At 46.3% G+C, this 20677-nt stretch overlaps 1 protein-coding gene across 1 annotated transcript in view; it reads left to right on the forward strand.

Annotated features, from left to right (window-relative positions):
- The window catches only part of LOC126094923 (Down syndrome cell adhesion molecule-like protein Dscam2), an 873814-nt gene that overhangs the window by 621965 nt on the left and 231172 nt on the right, over window positions 1-20677 (forward strand). Inside the window, exon 12 of the mRNA XM_049909573.1 lies at window positions 7353-7631. Coding sequence (XP_049765530.1) covers window positions 7353-7631 — 279 coding nt within the window. The remainder of the gene's footprint in view (window positions 1-7352; window positions 7632-20677) is intronic.

Raw genomic sequence — 20677 nt, forward strand, 5'->3', positions numbered from 1 at the left:
CAGGTTGAGATTCATTGGGAGAGTCTTTAGAAAATGTAGTCCATCAACAAAGGAGGTGGCTTACGAAACACTCGTTCGGACTATACTTGAGTATTGCTCATCAGTGTGGGATCCGTACCAGGTCGGGTTGACAGAGGTGATAGAGAAGATCCAAAGAGGAGCGGCGCGTTTAGTCACAGGGTTATTTGGTTAGCGTGATAGCGTTACGGGGCAGACTCTGCAAGAGAGGCGCTCTGCATCGCGGTGTAGCTTGCTCGCCAGGTTTCGAGAGGATGCGTTTCTGGATGAGGTACCGAATATATTGCTTCCCCCTACTTATACCTCCCGAGGAGATCACGAATGTAAAATTAGAGAGATTCGAGCGTGCACGGAGGCTTTCCGGCAGTCATTCTTCCCGCGAACCATACACGACTGGAACAGAAAAGGGAGGTAATGACAGTGGCACATAAAGTACCCTCCGCCACGCACCGTTGGGTGGCTTGCGGAGTATAAATGTAGATGTAGATGTAGATGTATCATCGCTGTTCCTCTCCAGAACACTGGAAGCCTAAGACATCTCCCCAGTTCGCTACCATATTCATATACAATAGTCATCTGGGGTAATGTAGAAGTGATTCATAGCTGAACACAGTGCAGTGCCGTTCATCAGCAGTCCATGGCTGCTGGTCGCGATACCACCCCAAACGTAGCCAGCTGTGTTGTGGTGTTAACGGCAGCTGCGCGTGGGGTTGTGGCAATTACATGTTCTTTCGAGTGATGGTGGACTGTCACATAAGGACACCCACTGGAAGCAAGAGGCGAATACATTAAAATTGCAGAACATACACTCCTGGAAATTGAAATAAGAACACCGTGAATTCATTGTCCCAGGAAGGGGAAACTTTATTGACACATTCCTGGGGTCAGATACTTCACATGATCACACTGACAGAACCACAGGCACATAGACATAGGCAACAGAGCATGCACAATGTTTGCACTAGTACAGTGTATATCCACCTTTCGCAGCAATGCAGGCTGGTATTCTCCCATGGAGACGATCGTAGAGATGCTGGATGTAGTCCTGTGGAACGGCTTGCCATGCCATTTCCACCTGGCGCCTCAGTTGGACCAGCGTTCGTGCTGGACGTGCAGACCGCGTGAGACGACGCTTCATCCAGTCCCAAACATGCTCAATGGGGGACAGATCCGGAGATCTTGCTGGCCAGGGTAGTTGACTTACACCTTCTACAGCACGTTGGGTGCCACGGGATACATGCAGACGTGCATTGTCCTGTTGGAACAGCAAGTTCCCTTGCCGGTCTAGGAATGGTAGAACGATGGGTTCGATGACGGTTTGGATGTACCGTGCACTATTCAGTGTCCCCTCGACGATCACCAGTGGTGTACGGCCAGTGTAGGAGATCGCTCCCCACACCATGATGCCGGGTGTTGGCCCTGTGTGCCTCGGTCGTATGCAGTCCTGATTGTGGCGCTCACCTGCACGGCGCCAAACACGCATACGACCATCATTGGCACCAAGGCAGAAGCGACTCTCATCGCTGAAGACGAGACGACTCCATTCATCCCTCCATTCACGCCTGTCGCGACACCACTGGAGGCGGGCTGCACGATGTTGGGGCGTGAGCGGAAGACGGCCTAACGGTGTGCGGGACCGTAGCCCAGCTTCATGGAGACGGTTGCAAATGGTCCTCGCCGATACCCCAGGAGCAACAGTGTCCCTAATTTGCTGGGAAGTGGCGGTGCGGTCCCCTACGGCACTGCGTGGGATCCTACGGTCTTGGCGTGCATCCGTGCGTCGCTGCGGTCTGGTCCCAGGTCGACGGGCACGTGCACCTTCCGCCGACCACTGGCGACAACATCGATGTACTGTGGAGACCTCACGCCCCACGTGTTGAGCAATTCGGCGGTACGTCCACCCGGCCTCCCGCATGCCCACTATACGCCCTCGCTCAAAGTCCGTCAACTGCACATACGGTTCACGTCCACGCTGTCGCGGCATGCTACCAGTGTTAAAGACTGCGATGGAGCTCCGTATGCCACGGCAAACTGGCTGACACTGACGGCGGCGGTGCACAAATGCTGCGCAGCTAGCGCCATTCGACGGCCAACACCGCGGTTCCTGGTGTGTCCGCTGTGCCGTGCGTGTGATCATTGCTTGTACAGCCCTCTCGCAGTGTCCGGAGCAAGTATGGTGGGTCTGACACACCGGTGTCAATGTGTTCTTTTTTCCATTTCCAGGAGTGTAGTAGCTCGGTCCTTGACAGTGCTAGTGGTATCTTACTATTCAGTGATGTGACGCTCTAGAGTAGTGGTCTTGGTCTTCAAACTGCATGACAAATGTGATGTGATACTTCCTCTCACCCAGTGTAGTGCAGCAACTCGACAGGGCATGGAATCCCTTGCAGAAATATTGTACCATGTTCCCTCTAAAGACGTCCGTAATTTCTGTCCCCGAACAGGCGTCTAGATTGTGTCCCACGTAGGGCGCTGTGGGTGGCCAATTCATTCACTCGGATTGTCCAGAATGTTCTCCAAACAAGTCGCGAACAACTGTGGCCTGGCGACATGTCTGGGAACACGAAGTCCTAGCGCGGCTCCAAATGGTCTCCATGTAGCCGTCCAGCCAATGATCGATTTAACGATCAGTTCCGGCCGGCCGGATGCAGTTTATCACGCCATTCCTGGGGCTAGTCTATTGGAGACTCATAACATACTAATTTACATAGGTTACCAGTTAATCCCAGAAGAACAAAGCGGGGTAAATAATTACCTCAGTCCATATCATTCTTTGTCTTATCCGGTACTGCCGGCTTCTCTAGCAGGAGTCTTTGTTATCTCTCAGGCTCCATTCTCCATCACTTTCAAACGCTCCATTCTCCATCACTTTAAAATAGGTAAATTAGGAGATTTATTTCTTCGGGGTAAAAAATCAACCCTGCCTTGTTATTTACGTTTAATTCTTGTACAAAGTAGGCGGTATGTTTCTTTACAGACATAGAAAATGTCTTCTGACAAACTGTTAAGGACCACGGGGGAAATAGTAAGAGACGAAACAAGGAACGAAAAGTCTCCCCCGAAATTACTTGAAGTGTTGTTTACTAATTAAGTGGTTTCACTCATTGCTATTTAAACATAACAATAAACTGCTGATGCAAAGGCAAAATTTATGTCACCCCATTGGTATATTGGAAATACCAACCAAAAAGAAATACAAGTAAACAGTGGGGCTCTATAAAATGCTCATCCCAGTTCTGCTGATATGTAGTCCCTAGTTTTCCGATTTGTCGTAGCGAAAAACTGGTTCGAATTTTTGATTAGTCATCTACGATTGGATAACAGTATACTCGATAACAAAGAAGAACACGAGACAAATGCACTGGTTTCAGTTATTTATGGGTTATGTTTGTCACGTGTAGTCACGAACTGTACATTCCCTCAGCTCTCCGAAACACTGACGAAACACTCATTAGCTTCCCATGCAAATTCTCCTTCAAAATGTATCTGTCAAGCAAGCCGGACAAAGACAATTTCTTTATGTGACGCGAAGACGTATTATTTTTATGGAGACATTCGATATTTGGGAAAAGAAACCAGGGATAAATGCTTTTCGATTCCTACGTATTATGTGATGAAATTATGTGAACATATTTATTGAACCAAGTGGAACATTACGATAGACAATTTGTTTGCTTCTTGTGATGTAGCCGAAAAACTTGCTGACAAAAATTTGACAACGGTAGGTACCTTATAGAAAGACAAACCAGAAATACTAGAACCCCTGCTCCAAATCAAAAATAGACCAATTTTTTCGTCTGCATCCATACACAGGAAAGAGAAAAATGTTAAAGTTGTACGTTGAAAAAAATAAATAAATAAAAGTTATTCTGTTGTCAACGATGCACGAGACAAAGTAAATGAGATGGCAAGGAAAATGAACATAGTACTTTTCTACTACGGTAACAAAGTGGGAGAAGATGTGTTCGATTTGCTGTAACACTATAAGACAACAGCACGAAAAACCAGACGCTGGCCTGAACGATTTATGTATGGACTTTTAGACACGTCAGCATTAAATGACTATACCTTGTACACTGGTGTCCAAAATTAAAGCAACAAACCGCTATTTGCCCGTCTTGTGTCTGATTCACGGTATAATCATACAGACTGTCAATAGATGTCCGTACAATCGTGTTCTGCACGGAAGGTGGCATTCCGGTCGACAGACAACCACACCAGCGATGATTTCAGGGATCCTATCAAATGAGGTAGCGTGTTCCGGATACTCCCACATTCACAATCGATGTGTATACAATCACAGACGGAGAGGTATGGCAGAAAGAAGACGCCACCAGACCCTCTGCGTTGGAGGGCCAGAAGAATGCAAGCAGGGCAGTCGCAAACTGACGTGGCTCGATGGCTTAATGTTAATGGGTCTCTTGTTTCTCGGATGTGGCGAGAACAGTATTCCGAAGACCAGGGCTAGGCCGACCATGTATGATATGAGAAAGAGAGGCGTGTTATCTGGCTGCAAGGGCACGACGGACCCGGCTTAGTAACACACTGGAACTGGCATCTGATTTCGCAGATCCACTGGACGTGTTGTATCGAGTCAAACGGTGACAGATGGCTTCGTTATAGTGACCTTCGTTCTCACAAGGGAACCTCCCCCCTCAGATTTAGTTATAAGTTGGCACAGTGGATAGGCCTTGAAACACTGAACACAGATCAATCGAGAAAACAAGAAGAAGTTGTGTGGAACTATGAAAAAATAATCAAAATATACAAACTGAGTAGTCCATGTGCAACATAGGCAATATCAAGGATAGTGGTGACTCAAGAGTGCGGTGGTCCCGTGGTTAGCGTGAGCAGCTGCGGAGCGAGGGGTCCTTGGTTCAAGTCCTACATCGCGTGAAAAGTTTAATTTTTTATTTTCAGACAGTTATTATCTGTCAGTCCGTCCGTCTGAGCCAGGTAACTGCGCCGTAGTATGGGGACGCTACACCTAAACAAACATCGAAACACACGTCTTCAGTCAACTACAGCGCACGGAAGAGAGAGTATTCCTGCTAACAAGGATCCCTGGCTGGCAGTTGACTGTTCGTTGCTATGAACGAGAGTGCATTAAACACGTGAGATGTATTCCGTGGGCAATATGTATCCAGCAAATATAGCTCGCGAGTTCAATAACAATCGCACGGTTTTGCGGTGCGGTTGCAAAACACAGACACTAAACTTATTACAATGAACAGAGACGTCAATGAACGAACGGACAGGTCATAGCTTTGCGAAAATTAAGAATATAAACTTTTCACTCGAGCGAAGACTTGAACCAAGGAACTCTTATTCCACAGCTGCTCGCGCTAACCACGGACCATGGCGCTCCTGACGTCAGACTGTCCTTGATATTGCCTATCTTGTACATCGACTACTCAGTTTGTATTTTTGCTTATTTTTTTCATAGTTCCACCCAACTTCTTCCTGTTTTCTTGATTAATCTGTGTTCAGTGTCTCAAGGCCTATCCACTGTGCCAATTTATAACTAAATCTGAAGGGGGTGCGATGGGGAGGTTCCCTTGCCAGAGACCTGCTGTGTGTTTACCTCCGAGGCGTCTTCGCAGAAGGGAACGCCTAGAATGGAGTCGTCAACATACCACCTGGATGTCGAACAGTGGGCCAATTTTCTGTTCGCAGATGAGTCCCGACTTGGTCTGGAGAGTGAATGTAAAAGCATTCGCATTTGGAAGGAACGTGGAACGCGATTTTGGGACTCAAGCATTGTGTAAAGAGACCGATATCGAGGTGGATCCCTACTGGTGAGGGCAGGGGTTATGTGGACCACCCGAACACCTCTTCATGAAATTGTACAGATGAATCGGCAGGGTTTAACTACTGTCAGATATCGTGACGAGACCTTGGAACGTCATGTGAGGTTGTTGCGAGGTGGCGTGGACCCAGACTTCGTACTGATGACGATAATGCTTCACCACATAAGAACCGGTGGTTGATGTTTTCCTGGAATTGGAAAACATCGCACATATGGCGTAGCCTGCTCGCTCTCCCGCTCTGAATCCCATAATGCATGTCTGGGATGCGACAGAAAGACAGGTTGCATCCACCAACTACTCTCCAAGACTTGCGAGCAACTCTTCAGGAAGAATGGGCGTTATTGCCTCAATATGAGATTGATGACATCATTCGCAGCATCCCCTGTCGTTGTCCGGCCTGTATTGCTGCTGCCACAGGTGGTCACACCCCACACTAAGCCCTCTAATTAGTTACCGAAAAGTGTGCGCATATCCGTTCAACTGTCTACCGTTATGCATATAGCAGTTATTTATGTCATGTATTCTTTACATTTTTTCTCCTTTACTGTCGGCTATTTAAACTGTCTCGTGGCAAAATAAACGCAACCTTGCCGAATTTCCGTTTGTTGCTTTCATTTTGGGCCCCAGTGTATAAGGGAAATGGTGGCATAAAAAGCCGAAGCAATTTTCTCAAGTCATTGGCGTTTGGGTTGGTCGAAAAAGACATGAAAGACAGACTCATAAAACGAATTGGCCATAAGAGCTTCGCATACCGTTGGAACAGGCTTTGACATATTTTGGGAGCGATATTCCAAGACCACCAACTCAATCAGAAGCAATCTAAAAAAAAATAATAATAAAAAAAAGAGCCGGACAAAGCTCTCTTTGCAGTCGAAAATAAGGAAAAAGCTTCTTCGACTGCTGTGACCGTTCTAAACCAGCGTGTCACAACAACTTGTTTTGAAAATGTTTTATATATTCAAAATTTCATGTGATTTCGAAATTAATTTATAAAATCTTTATTTCCTTTCACAAGATGAACTATTGTTATGCGCTGTAGTTAGCTTTATATTTTTTACTAATGTATGTATTATTCGTCATATTGTGCTAAACAGTATTTGTTCGTTTCAATGATTCTTCTTATGTTTTATGAAATGTTCCATAAAAGGTAAGTAGACTCTCATATTTCCACAGATTACAACAATCATATAATAAAAAATATTGACATTATAAGCATTATTGGCTTTGTCGTATAGTAAAGAATTACCAATATTTTGTAATGAATGTTCCATCTTGCTTATTTATTACTTTGCATTACTCCAGAACCTTTATATTAATAGAGATAATTTAGAAAAACGTCAGGAAAAGTTTTACCTCATCTAGTTATTTTTCTCAGAGTTCGCACCTTTTTATTCTAGGGTTGATAATAAAATGCTCGAAGTGCTGCCCCACAATGTCAGTATTGGCTCAGGAGCAAAAACTTTGATGATCACTGCTTCAGAGTTTGCACATCGTGCTCAGCTTGCGCGGCGTAATGCTGCACAGGTCCGCCGTACGTCCGATCTTCCATGAGCCCCGTGCGCGTCCTGGAGTCTGCCGACGTGACGCTGCGCTGTCCGTATGCCGGCTACCCAATCAGCGGCGTCTCCTGGGAGCGCCGGGGAGTCCCCGTGACAGCTGACTTGCGACACGAGCTGCGCGACGGTGGCGCCGCACTGCACATCCGCGGCGTCGATCCGGCGGCCGACGCGGGCGCCTACGTCTGCCAGATCCGCGGCGCCGCTGGGGACGTGGCGCGCGGCGAGCTGCTACTCGCCGTCGACAGTGAGTAGCGCCCTCGTCAGGGATTAAAGGCTCTGAGCTGGAGCCGCCCCAAAGCATACACTTCGACCATAGATACTAGTAGACTGGCCTCGCTGTGCAGAAGCTATAGGGCCGGTGTGGCTCCAACATAAACCACGTGACTGTTGGCAAAACGTGGCGGGATTTCAAATCAGCGTTCTGCCACCATCATATGTTTGTATCGTATTTTACCCACGTTTCTCAATTGACTGCCAAACGCTTCCAACAAGAATTACTTTTTTATTTGCGTAAAATTATGTCAGAACTAGATTTGACCTGGATTTATTCACAGCACCATTTATAAAATCTAACAAATACATCGAACGCCCCTCTGGTGGGCAGCGGGACGAAATTACTATAAACTATCAATTAAAGTAAAATGTCGTTAAAATTCTTTTAAACAGTAAGAGTGGGCTCGTGTCAAAACTTTAAACATTGGATTCGCAGCGTTTTGAGGTCTAGTCACTTATAAAAGAAAATGGGATATGGGAATTATGTCAACAAAAGGTGCCAAAATTGTCGACTTTAGGAGCAGGTCCATTTTAGAGTATCAATTTTAGGTGCACTTCAAAGGTTCAGTTCCTACTATTTTTACAAAAGTTTAAACTATCAGTTTAAAAAAAATGATATTTTAGATGAAAGGTGAGACTTTGAAGTTTCAGAAAATAATTTTGGAGCCTACATTTATTTAATAGTATTGGAAGGTAGAAAAAATTCTCTTCATGTGCCGACTACAGGTGCTCTTACCTTATTATAATCTCACTTGTATATACCAAAAGGCGCGTATGTGCAGATGGCTTAAAGTTTTTCCTTTTCAGGGCCTGTACCCAAAGCTGCCTTCGGTTTTCATCCTTAGGGAATCTATGAGTAGGAACGAGAAACAGTTATACTTACTTCTGTAACCGAATTATCACAGATACTTTCCATAATGTAATATGAGTCTGACTTTACAGGCATCACTTTCAACACACTAATTTACGTGATGCTCTATTTCAAGTGTAAAAAACATATAAAAGTCACTTCAGCAGATTTCAATAAACGCATTTGCGCTATCATAGAAACACTTACACGTGAAATGTAACGCCATTTCCCCCGACAAAACGCTGAGTACAGCCATAAGCGCAACACGAAACAACCATGTTTTGCCAACATTCACGTGACTTTAGCCCAGAGATGTTGGAGCCAAGAAAATGACGTCAGGGCCAGTCTATTATATTTATGGTCGAAGAGCATACACCAAAATACAGAATCTTTCAGAAAGAATATACGTGTTACAAAGCATTATCTTGCCAAAACTATCGATCGCTGCGCCACGGCTCGGTTATTCGAGAAAAGAATACATTGTCCAGTTTTTATTCGTTGCCGCTAGATGTCGGTTGTCTTCTGTTTGCTTCGTTATCATCACATATTGCAAAATGGCTACTCCGCAGCAGAAATCATTTTGTATTCTCAACTTTGCGAAGTCTAATTCCATGATTACGGTACAAAGACGTTTCAAGCTGAGGTACCAAATTGATCTTCCGAATGGATGGAACATTAGACGATGATATCGACAATTTGTAGAGACAGGATGTGTTTGTAAAGTAAAGTTATGGCGGCCCTCGTATTTACTCCGAAAATGTCGCACGAATTGAAACTGCTTTCCAACGTTCCAACGTAGGCCTACAAAATCAATCGTCGTGCCAGTTGGGGGTACAACTGCCTACAACAACGTGGCGTGCTTTGATATGTCGGTTGGTTATGAAGCTGTACAAGTTACAGATGTTATAGGCTCTGCGTCATGGTGACAAAAGCAACCGTGTAGCATTTTCTGACGAGTTTCAGAATGCTTTGCCAGTGATAACATATTAGGACAATGCATCGTGTTCAGTGATGAAGCAATTTTCCACCGTAGATGGAAAATAAAAACGCACCATGTTCGATATGGGAGCGTGCAGAATCCCCATGCACACAATGAGCATATATGAGATTTACTCAAAGTCAATGTGTTTAGTGCGATATCCCATGAGCTTACGGCCTATTCTTATTTGAAGGAAACACGATTAACGGTCAGTAGTATCTTCCTATGTAACAAATCTGTTTGCTTCCGTAGTTGAATAAAGACAACTTTATTTTTCAGCAAGACAGTACACCCCTCACTGGAGTCACCAAGTGCGTGAATATCTGACAGAAACTCGACTGAGCCCAGCATTGGCGACCGCTACGGTCGCAGGTTCGAATCCTGCCTCGGGCATGGATGTGTGTGATGTCCTTAGGTTAGTTAGGTTTAAGCAGTTCTAAGTTCTAGGGGACTGATGACCTCAGAAGTTAAGTCCCATAGTGCTCAGAGCCATTTGAACCACTGCATTGGTCGCCAAACAGCCGTCGACTTAGTCATGGGGTTTTGGCGCCCTGTGACTTCTTCGTGTGAGGTTTCATTCAGGACGAAATAACAATACCTACCGAAGAACGTAGAAGAATTGAATAATAGGATGTGTACTGGCGTAACATCAGTAATGATGGGCATGCTTACCTGAGTATGGAAGGAATTCGACTATCGCTTCTTTGAAACGAGTGGCAACGCAGAGCTCCTACACGCTTGGAAGTCTATTTTTTCCACTAAATATGTAAACAATACACGGAATACAGAAGTGAGTAACTAATAAAACAAATCGAATACACCAACATCAATAAATTTTACGTCCGTCGCCGTACGCAGCGCTGCCCTGTAGACAGGTATAGTAGGCCTAATCCTTACGGCCACAAGGCATTCTCCACTTCCCCCACCACAAGCACTGCTCGCTCTTCAGTTTACAAACAATCTATATCGATCGACTGAAGCGTCGGTTAGCACAATGCAGTTGTTATGGGCAAGTGGAAAGTTGTTGGGCCTGGTGTTCAGTCAGGGAACTGGTCCCCTACGTAACAACACTGGACTCGCATTCGGGAGGACGACAGTTCAATCCCGCGGCCGGCCATCCTGATTTAGGTTTTCCGTGATTTCCCTAAATCACTCCAGGCAATCGCTACTACGATTTTAGGCAAGGACGGTATAGGCCTTTGTGGTACACTTATTAGAGGCTCAATTGTTTTCCACACAGTCCTTCTCAGACACACAGCCGTAGGCTGAAAGGGCACGGCCGACTTCCTTCCCAATCCTTCCCTAATCCGATGAGACCGATGACCACACTGTCTGGTCTCCTTCCCCAACCCAACCAACCAACCTACGTAACAAAAACACTAAGTGAAGTTCTCAACGATGGAATTTGGAAGCTGTCACAGAACCACTAACGAAAATCGACGAAGAAACAGAGCGAAAGAAAGAAGGAAAAAGTGGTAAACTGTGTACTTCGGAACTGAAACGACGTGGGTCCGAATCCCGGTAGGACTATGCAACATTTCAGTCTACTTGTAGCCTAGCGCCGGTCGAAGTGGCCGAGCGGTTCTAGGCGCTTCAGTCTGGAACCGCGTGACCGCTACGGTCGCAGGTTCGAATCCTGCTTCGGGCATGGATGTGTGTGATGTCCTTAGGATAGTTAGGTTTAAGTAGTTCTAAGTTCTAGGGGACTGATGACCTCAGAAGTTAAGTCCCATAGTGCTCAGAGCCATTTGAACCATATTTTTTTTTTTTTGTAGCCTAGGCGCCACCTTCCAATGATGTGAAAATTCATCAGAGACAACACATGGTTCGCGAGTTTCAACAAAGTCGTATTACAAATCTATAGTAATCCAGGAAAAGCTTTTTTATGTTTATTCCAGTTACAGACTACAATATTTTACACTAGATGATTAATTTTATTAATTGTGACCGATTTCAGGCCTGAATGCAAACATTTTTTCACTCACATAGAGCCAAGAGACCCAATATACGTAAATATGGTACAGTAAAAGTAATACGCCAAACAAGCTCCGTAGTTTTTATGCAGAAATGTGAGTACCGCATACAGTACTCTAATAAGCATGTTGTCTTTATACAACATCTTAGGTACCTGTTGTGCAGCGATGAAATGTCGTTTAGCACTATGGAGGACAGGTCTGGGATCGTGGCTGCAAGCCAATCCGCTCAGATGTCGTACATGGCCACAATGTTATAACAGTGTATATAGTACTTAAATGTTTACATAAAAACGATGAAGCTTGTTTTGTTTATTTCTTTGTACCATATTAACGCACACCGTCCATCCAAAAAGTTGCGAGACTGATTTTATTCTTGGCATATAAGTGACTGTGTCGTAACTACGGTGGCAATTTGTTCTAACAACAGGAAACTGGAGATGTGCCTTCGACCAGTCTGCGCAGACTGAATTAAGTAGTGGGTGGCGCAGCTGTAGCACTCGAATGTCAACACTGTTGTATAACAAATTGCAAAGGAGCAACATCTCTAAATCAAGTGTTCACGACATTCTCCACAACGTTTTGTAGAAGAGAAAAGTCTGCTCAAAGCTTATACTGCACACCTTGACTCCCGAACATGAACAACAACAACAATACGTGGACGCCTGCTACGACTTGGTGAAAAGCAAAATGCGGAATATTCTTTTCTGGAAAAAATCATCGCCTGTGATGAGACTTGGTGCTACTAATACGGCCTGTAAGAAGACGACAAAGTGCAGAAATTCATACGAAGGGTCAACGCTTTGACAAAGTAACCGACATTCAAGCCAAGATGATGCTAGAGTTGAACTTCATCTCAAAGAAAGACTTTTCTGACACTTTCACACGGTTGTATCAACGTTCTGTGGATTGTCTCAGCTGGGACGGATGGGTGCACGGGTGGTGGGAGATTACGTAGCCCAACTGAAGCTTTCAAATCACCGTGTTAACTTTTCTCCATTTTTTTTCTTGAACCAGTCTCAAAACTTTTTGGACTAATAGGATGGATTGGATCTATGTAATTGAAAAATTATTTGCACACAGGTCTGAAGTAATTACCTGGTATAAAATATTGTGGTAAGTAATTAGAGGATGGTTCAAATGGCTCTGAGCACTATGGGACTTAACTTCTGAGGTCATCAGTCCCCTATAACTTGGAACTACTTAAACCTAACTAACCTAAGGACATCACACACATCGATGCCCGAGGCAGGATTCGAACCTGCGACCGTAGCGGTCACGCGGTTCCAGACTGTAGCGCCTACAACCGCTCGGCCACCCCGGCCGGCTAATTAGAGGAAAAGGCGTACGACGTGTTTTCTCAGATGTAGCATTGGTGCAAGAGCAACAAACTGATTATAGCTGTTCATAAAAGTACACACATACTTTTGAATGGAAGACTTTCTCTTGCCAGAAAACCTTCCCTGAGGCTTGACGGAATACCCCTAAAACGCAGCACTGTTTGTAGTTACTTACGCATTCTTCTAGAGAGAAAAGAAACTTTCTATAAAACGTAAACTCTGTTACTTAGAAAGCGGCCAAAATTATAGATAAGATTGCCCGTGTTGGCACTGCAGACTATAAATTACCGTTGCATATGATGCGGTCATGACACGAAAGTATCTTCAACGCCACTGTGGGCTTCGCAGCCAGCTTCTGGGCGCATCACCTTCGACTACGCTATTACAAAACAATACTGAGAGGAATTCAGCGAAGCGTACTTCTGAGGCTCGCCGGTACCTTTTGCACTACACCTGTCGAGGGTTTACAGGCGAGTCTCTGTCCAATAGATGTCGCGTTACGCACTGTATTGGTTTGGGCTTGAGCAATACGCTCATGTGTACGAGGTCACAGGATCTCTTATTACTGATAAAAGACTCTACGAGCCTGGACGTTAGATGAGTGGCAGTCTGACTGGTGCACTAGGAGCACTGCAAGGCGTGTTTGCAGCATGTTCCCATGCATAAGGGACACGCTCAAACTGCGCGACATTGCCCCTACTCGAGGTACGGTGCATCTATTAACACTTCATAATCCATATCCGAAACATCTGCATCCCTATCCGCATCCTCCCGCCGTCTTGAACCCCCTCACCCCCTGGTTGCTCCTCTCCTCTCCCATCCCCGCCCCCTGCCACGTCTTGACCGTTGTGTCCCCCCTACCCTCCATCTCTACACCCTACATCTCCTTTCCCAAGGTGGCTTCCATCAACTCCCCCTCCCGGACGATGCCCTCTCTCCCTCCATTTATCCTTCCTATCAACTCTGATCCTCACTCCCCCTCGTTTCCTCTGTCCTTTCCCTGGGCTCCCTCTTCCCCCCCCCTTCCGTCCTGTTTTCTCCCCACTAAACCTCTCCCTACCTCCCTTGTCCCCCCCCCCAAGTCCTTTTGTATTCCCCTCCTCTGCCCACCCCACTCCCGGTCGCGTCTGCCCCCCCACCCCTCTTATGGGTCCTCATTCTCCATCAGCTCCTTTCCCGGTTCCCCTCTTCGCTTTTACTCTCCTTTCCCCCCCCTTTTTTTTCCATCTTCTGTCCAGTTTCCCCCCACCTGCTCTCGACTGTGGTATGTCACATTTGCCGACTTTTTAGTGCAGTGTTCCAGTGACTATTCAGTGTTGTTCGTCTTTCTCGTGATGCGAACAGAAACCATGCTGTCGCTAGGTGTGAATTTTATGTCTTTTGCGAACAGAATCCAGACTGTCGCCGTGTTTTTTAATTGTCTGTCTATTGTTTTACCTGTCTGCTTCGTATGTATTTTAATAGCATCATCATCCCTCTGTTCTTTGTTTTACGTTCCACGATTTCTTTTCGCCATGTTACTCTTTAAGTCTCCAATTTTATCGCCTGTTTTTTATTATTTATTCTCTTGATATTTCTCACAAAGTCTGTAGGCTGAAGAGCGGCATACTAAGCTGCTGCCAGCCCGCCCCCTTCGGGGGGAATTGAAATTCAATAAAGAAAAAAAAACCATCTGCATCGACTGGGATGTAGTAACACACTCATCTGTGAATGATGACAGGAAGGTTCCACTGATCATGTCGTTCTCAAATTCAAATGGCTCTGAGCACTATGGGACTTAACTTCTGAGGTCATCAGTCGCCTAGAACTTAGAATTACTTAAACCTAACTAACCTCAGGACGTCACACACATCCATGCCCGAGGCAGGATTCGAACCTGCGACCGTAGCGGTCGCGCGGTTCCAGACTGTAGCGCCTAGAACCGCTCGGCCACGCCGGCCGGCCATGTCGTTCTCAGATGCCCTCTTCCTCAGCTAGAGAGAGACTGCGGACAATTAGGCTGCGATCTGCAAACAATTTTTATTGGCCAAAACTTGTGGACAACAGTCAATATGACAGCACATCGAATATCTACAAAGTAACTGCTTAACTTTCAGTGTATTCTGAATACGAAAAAGAAAAAAATGAAATAAAAAGAAAACGAAAAGAAAGAATGCTATGACCACCAACACAGGTATTCGTAGACTCGAGGATTGCCGACGCACGCATCTACCAGCGTGGGTGTTGTAGAATAATGCAGCGACAATAAGCTTGGAAGTACGTATAAATGTAATCAATCGGTTAACTTCAAGCTATTCCGGTGCTGGCAGTAAAATATCTAATAATGTAAGCTGGAAGTTATTCACTAGGAATTTTAGTTAATTCCTTTTATTTTTTTTTTTACGTTGGTGCTTATTTTTCAAGTGTTCTGCTTTATTTTCAGATTAATATTACCAGTGGTTGTGTTACCATGTGTTGTGTGATGTCCTTAGGTTAGTTAGGTTTAAGTAGTTCTAAGTTCTAGGGGACTGATGACCATAGATGTTAAGTCCCATTGTGGTCAGAGCCATTTGAACCGTTTTTGTTACCATGATTTATTACTACATACATAATATGATACATTGTAACTCCCCATCATTATTGAATATGTATGACTGTTTAGAGTTTCCAGGTAACAGGTCTAAAATTCGCTGCAATAAACTTAACTGAACTGAAGAAAATGGTCCACAATTAGATTACTGTAAACAAAACGTGGTTCGGTTTCCACGTTCAACTACAGCTCCCCTTTCCCCTGTAAAATCATTGGATTTGGTTAGGGACACGTAAGTCGCCGAAGTGACGTTCAACTGGAAAATTTGAACCATGCTATCGGGCCACACGAATTTACTATCATTGGTTTCGCACCTGAAGGTACCTAAACCCATGAGTGCTGGAATGTAGTTTTCTGAGGGGTAAAAACAAAAGTGCTCGATTGTGTTTCTGTCACGAAATTAAATTATTTTCAAAAGATCACTACTATATTACTGTTTCGGAAGACTGTAATAGTGAATAGATAAGATAGCAACAATTAACTTCTTCTTCAAATACTAGCAATAATGTGTGAAACAATGTTGTGAGGGTTACAGCTTATGAAACGAATGCGCGAACTACTTCCCCATATAGTCCATCCATTAAACACGTACGTTGCACGTTGCACCAGGCATCTATGACAGTAAAATTGAGACATATGCATCACATATGTTTAACTATATCATGGAAACGCCTTCTCGGAGTTGTAGGTGTTTCCCACATAGACCAGAAATTCAGTTCCCAACAATAAACGATCTAACTGACAGCACAAAAAACAGTAACTATGTAACAGCTACTACACTATTATAGCGCCCACACAGTATTGTTATTATTATTATTATTATTATTATTATTATTATTATTATTATTATTACTGGCGGCAGCGATCAGATATAAAACAGAGACAGCTTAAGGTCATCCAGTTTAAGTAAGGAGTCCAGCAATCAAGTGATTTACAAACAGTAACATAGTGCACACGTTTTAATTTGGTTGATTCTAGATTGTGATCCTACCTGTGGGTGTAGCAATACTGTACACGAGGTTGTTTTGTAACAAGCGTCTCTCGATATGGTTAGCTTTCTTTTCTCAGAAGTAGTTTTAGGTAACATTCGCAACGCACTGAAATACTTTCTCGTACCGAGTTCACTTGGGTGTTAATCTTGATTATGTTGGTGTGAGGAAGGGGGGGGGGGGGGGATGGGGGAGGACTAGCTAATATCTGACTGATCTCAGTAGTAATTCTCTCAGAAAGGTTGAAAACGGGTTCTAGATGAATCAAGTAGTGGAGCCTGAAGCAGTTCTACCAATATCCACAAAATTACAAACAGCGGGAACCAGAACTGCTGCTGAGCTTTCCCCTGTCTCTGTATCTCTCTATTATGCTTCGATACGTCCGAAAAATTGGAAATTTGTGGTAAGTTCTTATGGGACCAAACTGCTGAGGTCATCGGTCCCTAAACTTACACACTACTTAATGTAACTTACGCCAAGGACGAAACACACACACCCATGCCCGAGGAAGGACTCGAACCTCCGATGGGGGGAGCCGTGCGAACCGTGACAAGGCGCTTTAGGCCGCGCGGCTACCGCACGCGCCGTCAGTAATCGTCGTTTAATACACTCCTGGAAATTGAAATAAGAACACCGTGAATTCATTGTCCCAGGAAGGGGAAACTTTATTGACACATTCCTGGGGTCAGATACATCACATGATCACACTGACAGAACCACAGGCACATAGACACAGGCAACAGAGCATGCACAATGTCGGCACTAGTACAGTGTATATCCACCTTTCGCAGCAATGCAGGCTGCTATTCTCCCATGGAGACGATCGTAGAGATGCTGGATGTAGTCCTGTGGAACGGCTTGCCATGCCATTTCCACCTGGCGCCTCAGTTGGACCAGCGTTCGTGCAGGACGTGCAGACCGCGTGAGACGACGCTTCATCCAGTCCCAAACATGCTCAATGGGGGACAGATCCGGAGATCTTGCTGGCCAGGGTAGTTGACTTACACCTTCTAGAGCACGTTGGGTGGCACGGGATACATGCGGACGTGCATTGTCCTGTTGGAACAGCAAGTTCCCTTGCCGGTCTAGGAATGGTAGAACGATGGGTTCGATGACGGTTTGGATATACCGTGCACTATTCAGTGTCCCCTCGACGATCACCAGTGGCGTACGGCCAGTGTAGGAGATCGCTCCCCACACCATGATGCCGGGTGTTGGCCCTGTGTGCCTCGGTCGTATGCAGTACTGATTGTGGCGCTCACCTGCACGGCGCCAAACACGCATACGACCATCATTGGCACCAAGGCAGAAGCGACTCTCATCGCTGAAGACGACACGTCTCCATTCGTCCCTCCATTCACGCCTGTCGCGACACCACTGGAGGCGGGCTGCACGATGTTGGGGCGTGAGCGGAAGACGGCCTAACGGTGTGCGGGACCGTAGCCCAGCTTCATGGAGACGGTTGCGAATGGTCCTCGCCGATACCCCAGGAGCAACAGTGTCCCTAATTTGCTGGGAAGTGGCGGTGCGGTCCCCTACGGCACTGCGTAGGATCCTACGGTCTTGGCGTGCATCCGTGCGTCGCTGCGGTCCGGTCCCAGGTCGACGGGCACGTGCACCTTCCGCCGACCACTGGCGACAACATCGATGTACTGTGGAGACCTCACGCCCCACGTGTTGAGCAATTCGGCGGTACGTCCACCCGGCCTCCCGCATGCCCACTACACGCCCTCGCTCAAAGTCCGTCAACTGCACATACGGTTCATGTCCACGCTGTCGCGGCATGCTACCAGTGTTAAAGACTGCGATGGAGCTCCGTATGCCACGGCAAACTGGCTGACACTGACGGCGGCGGTGCACAAATGCTGCGCAGCTAGCGCCATTCGACGGCCAACACCGCGGTTCCTGGTGTGTCCGCTGTGCCGTGCGTGTGATCATTGCTTGTACAGCCCTCTCGCAGTGTCCGGAGCAAGTATGGTGGGTCTGACACACCGGTGTCAATGTGTTATTTTTTCCATTTCCAGGAGTGTATTAATATACCATTGTTTCTGGCTATGTCAATTCCATCTATTGTAGTAACGGCATACTACGTTTATATTCACTCCTGGAAATGGAAAAAAGAACACAATGACGCCGGTGTGTCAGACCCACCATACTTGCTCCGGACACTGCGAGAGGGCTGTACAAGCAATGATCACACGCACGGCACAGCGGACACACCAGGAACCGCGGTGTTGGCCGTCGAATGGCGCTAGCTGCGCAGCATTTGTGCACCGCCGCCGTCAGTGTCAGCCCGTTTGCCGTGGCATACGGAGCTCCATCGCAGTCTTTAACACTGGTAGCATGCCGCGACAGCGTGGACGTGAACCGTATGTGCAGTTGACGGACTTTGAGCGAGGGCGTATAGTGGGCATGCGGGAGGCCGGGTGGACGTACCGCCGAATTGCTCAACACGTGGGGCGTGAGGTCTCCACAGTACATCGATGTTGTCGCCAGTGGTCGGCGGAAGGTACACGTGCCCGTCGACCTGGGACCGGACCGCAGCGACGCACGGATGCACGCCAAGACCGTAGGATCCTACGCAGTGCCGTAGGGGACCGCACCGCCACTTCCCAGCAAATTAGGGACACTGTTGCTCCTGGAGTATCGGCGAGGACCATTCGCAACCGTCTCCATGAAGCTGGGCTACGGTCCCGCGCACCGTTAGGCCGTCTTCCGCTCACGCCCCAACATAGTGCAGCCCGCCTCCAGTGGTGTCGCGACAGGCGTGAATGGAGGGACGAATGGAGACGTGTCGTCTTCAGCGATGAGAGTCGCTTCTGCCTTGGTGCCAATGATGGTCGTATGCATGTTTGGCGCCGTGCAGGTGAGCGCCACAATCAGGACTGCATACGACCGAGGCACACAGGGCCAACACCCGGCATCATGGTGTGGGGAGCGATCTCCTACACTGGCCGTACACCACTGGTGATCGTCGAGGGGACACTGAATAGTGCACGGTACATCCAAACCGTCATCGAACCCATCGTTCTACCATTCCTAGACCGGCAAGGGAACTTGCTGTTCCAACAGGACAATGCACGTCCGCATGTATCCCGTGCCACCCAGCGTGCTCTAGAAGGTGTAAGTCAACTACCCTGGCCAGCAAGATCTCCGGATCTGTCCCCCATTGAGCATGTTTGGGACTGGATGAAGCGTCGTCTCACGCGGTCTGCACGTCCAGCACGAACGCTGGTCCAACTGAGGCGCCAGGTGGAAATGGCATGGCAAGCCGTTCCACAGGACTACATCCAGCATCTCTACGATCGTCTCCATGGGAGAATAGCAGCCTGCATTGCTGCGAAGGGTGGATATACACTGTACTAGTGCCGACATTGTGCATGCTCTGTTGCCTGTGTCTATGTGCCTGTGGTTCTGTCAGTGTGATCATGTGATGTATCTGACCCCAGGAATGTGTCAATAAAGTTTCCCCTTCCTGGGACAATGAATTCACGGTGTTCTTATTTCAATTTCGAGGAGTGTATGTCTCCCTCAAGTGTACGTTAACTTCAAGTGTCACAACCTAGCATGATTTACATGCCCAGTTGAAATAAGGCCGCGAATACATGTCCGGAAAATGAGCAACGCACACGTAAAATCACTAGGTCATTAATCGTGGTACACACCGAGATCATAGATTTACCACTGTCCAAACAGTGATATTTTTCATCGCCGATGAACACAATGGGCAGCAGTGCATACGCGCGGCACGACAATCAGCTCCACTCTCTTCTTCTTGCTCCTGACCCTTTGTTAATGCCTTCACTTCCGACGTAATTCGACATTGCTCATACAACTCGCATCTCATAACGCTTTCGAAGATTCTGTTTACATCGATTTACAGTTTTATACTAAATAACAATTTCACGTTACTTTATCCATAGAAAATTAATTCAAATATAAGTTTAACAAAAAAGAAAGTATACAACATCAGAATAACTGAAAATCGCAATCACATACATAACAACTACATTAGCTTAACAGAAACATAATCATACTAGGAATTAAATTTACTAAACTCATTCCGAAATAACCTTTTCCATGTATGGTGAAAGTAAAGCAGCGAAGAAGTAAAAGAAAATACAGTAAAAAAATTGTATATCAGCCTATAATGTTAACTTCATAAGGTCTCATTCTGCTCTCTATCCGTGAACTGTGCAGTACGGATTTTCAGCGAAGTCAAACGTTCTGGGTAGAGTTGTAAAACTACCGTAGGGTACTGTGGACTGTCCCAAGTAAGTGTTGACTACAGTAGCTTAGGAGTAACCTTGGTCAGTT

Source organism: Schistocerca cancellata, chromosome 1 (assembly GCF_023864275.1).
Source record: "Schistocerca cancellata isolate TAMUIC-IGC-003103 chromosome 1, iqSchCanc2.1, whole genome shotgun sequence".
Taxonomy (NCBI): domain Eukaryota; kingdom Metazoa; phylum Arthropoda; class Insecta; order Orthoptera; family Acrididae; genus Schistocerca; species Schistocerca cancellata.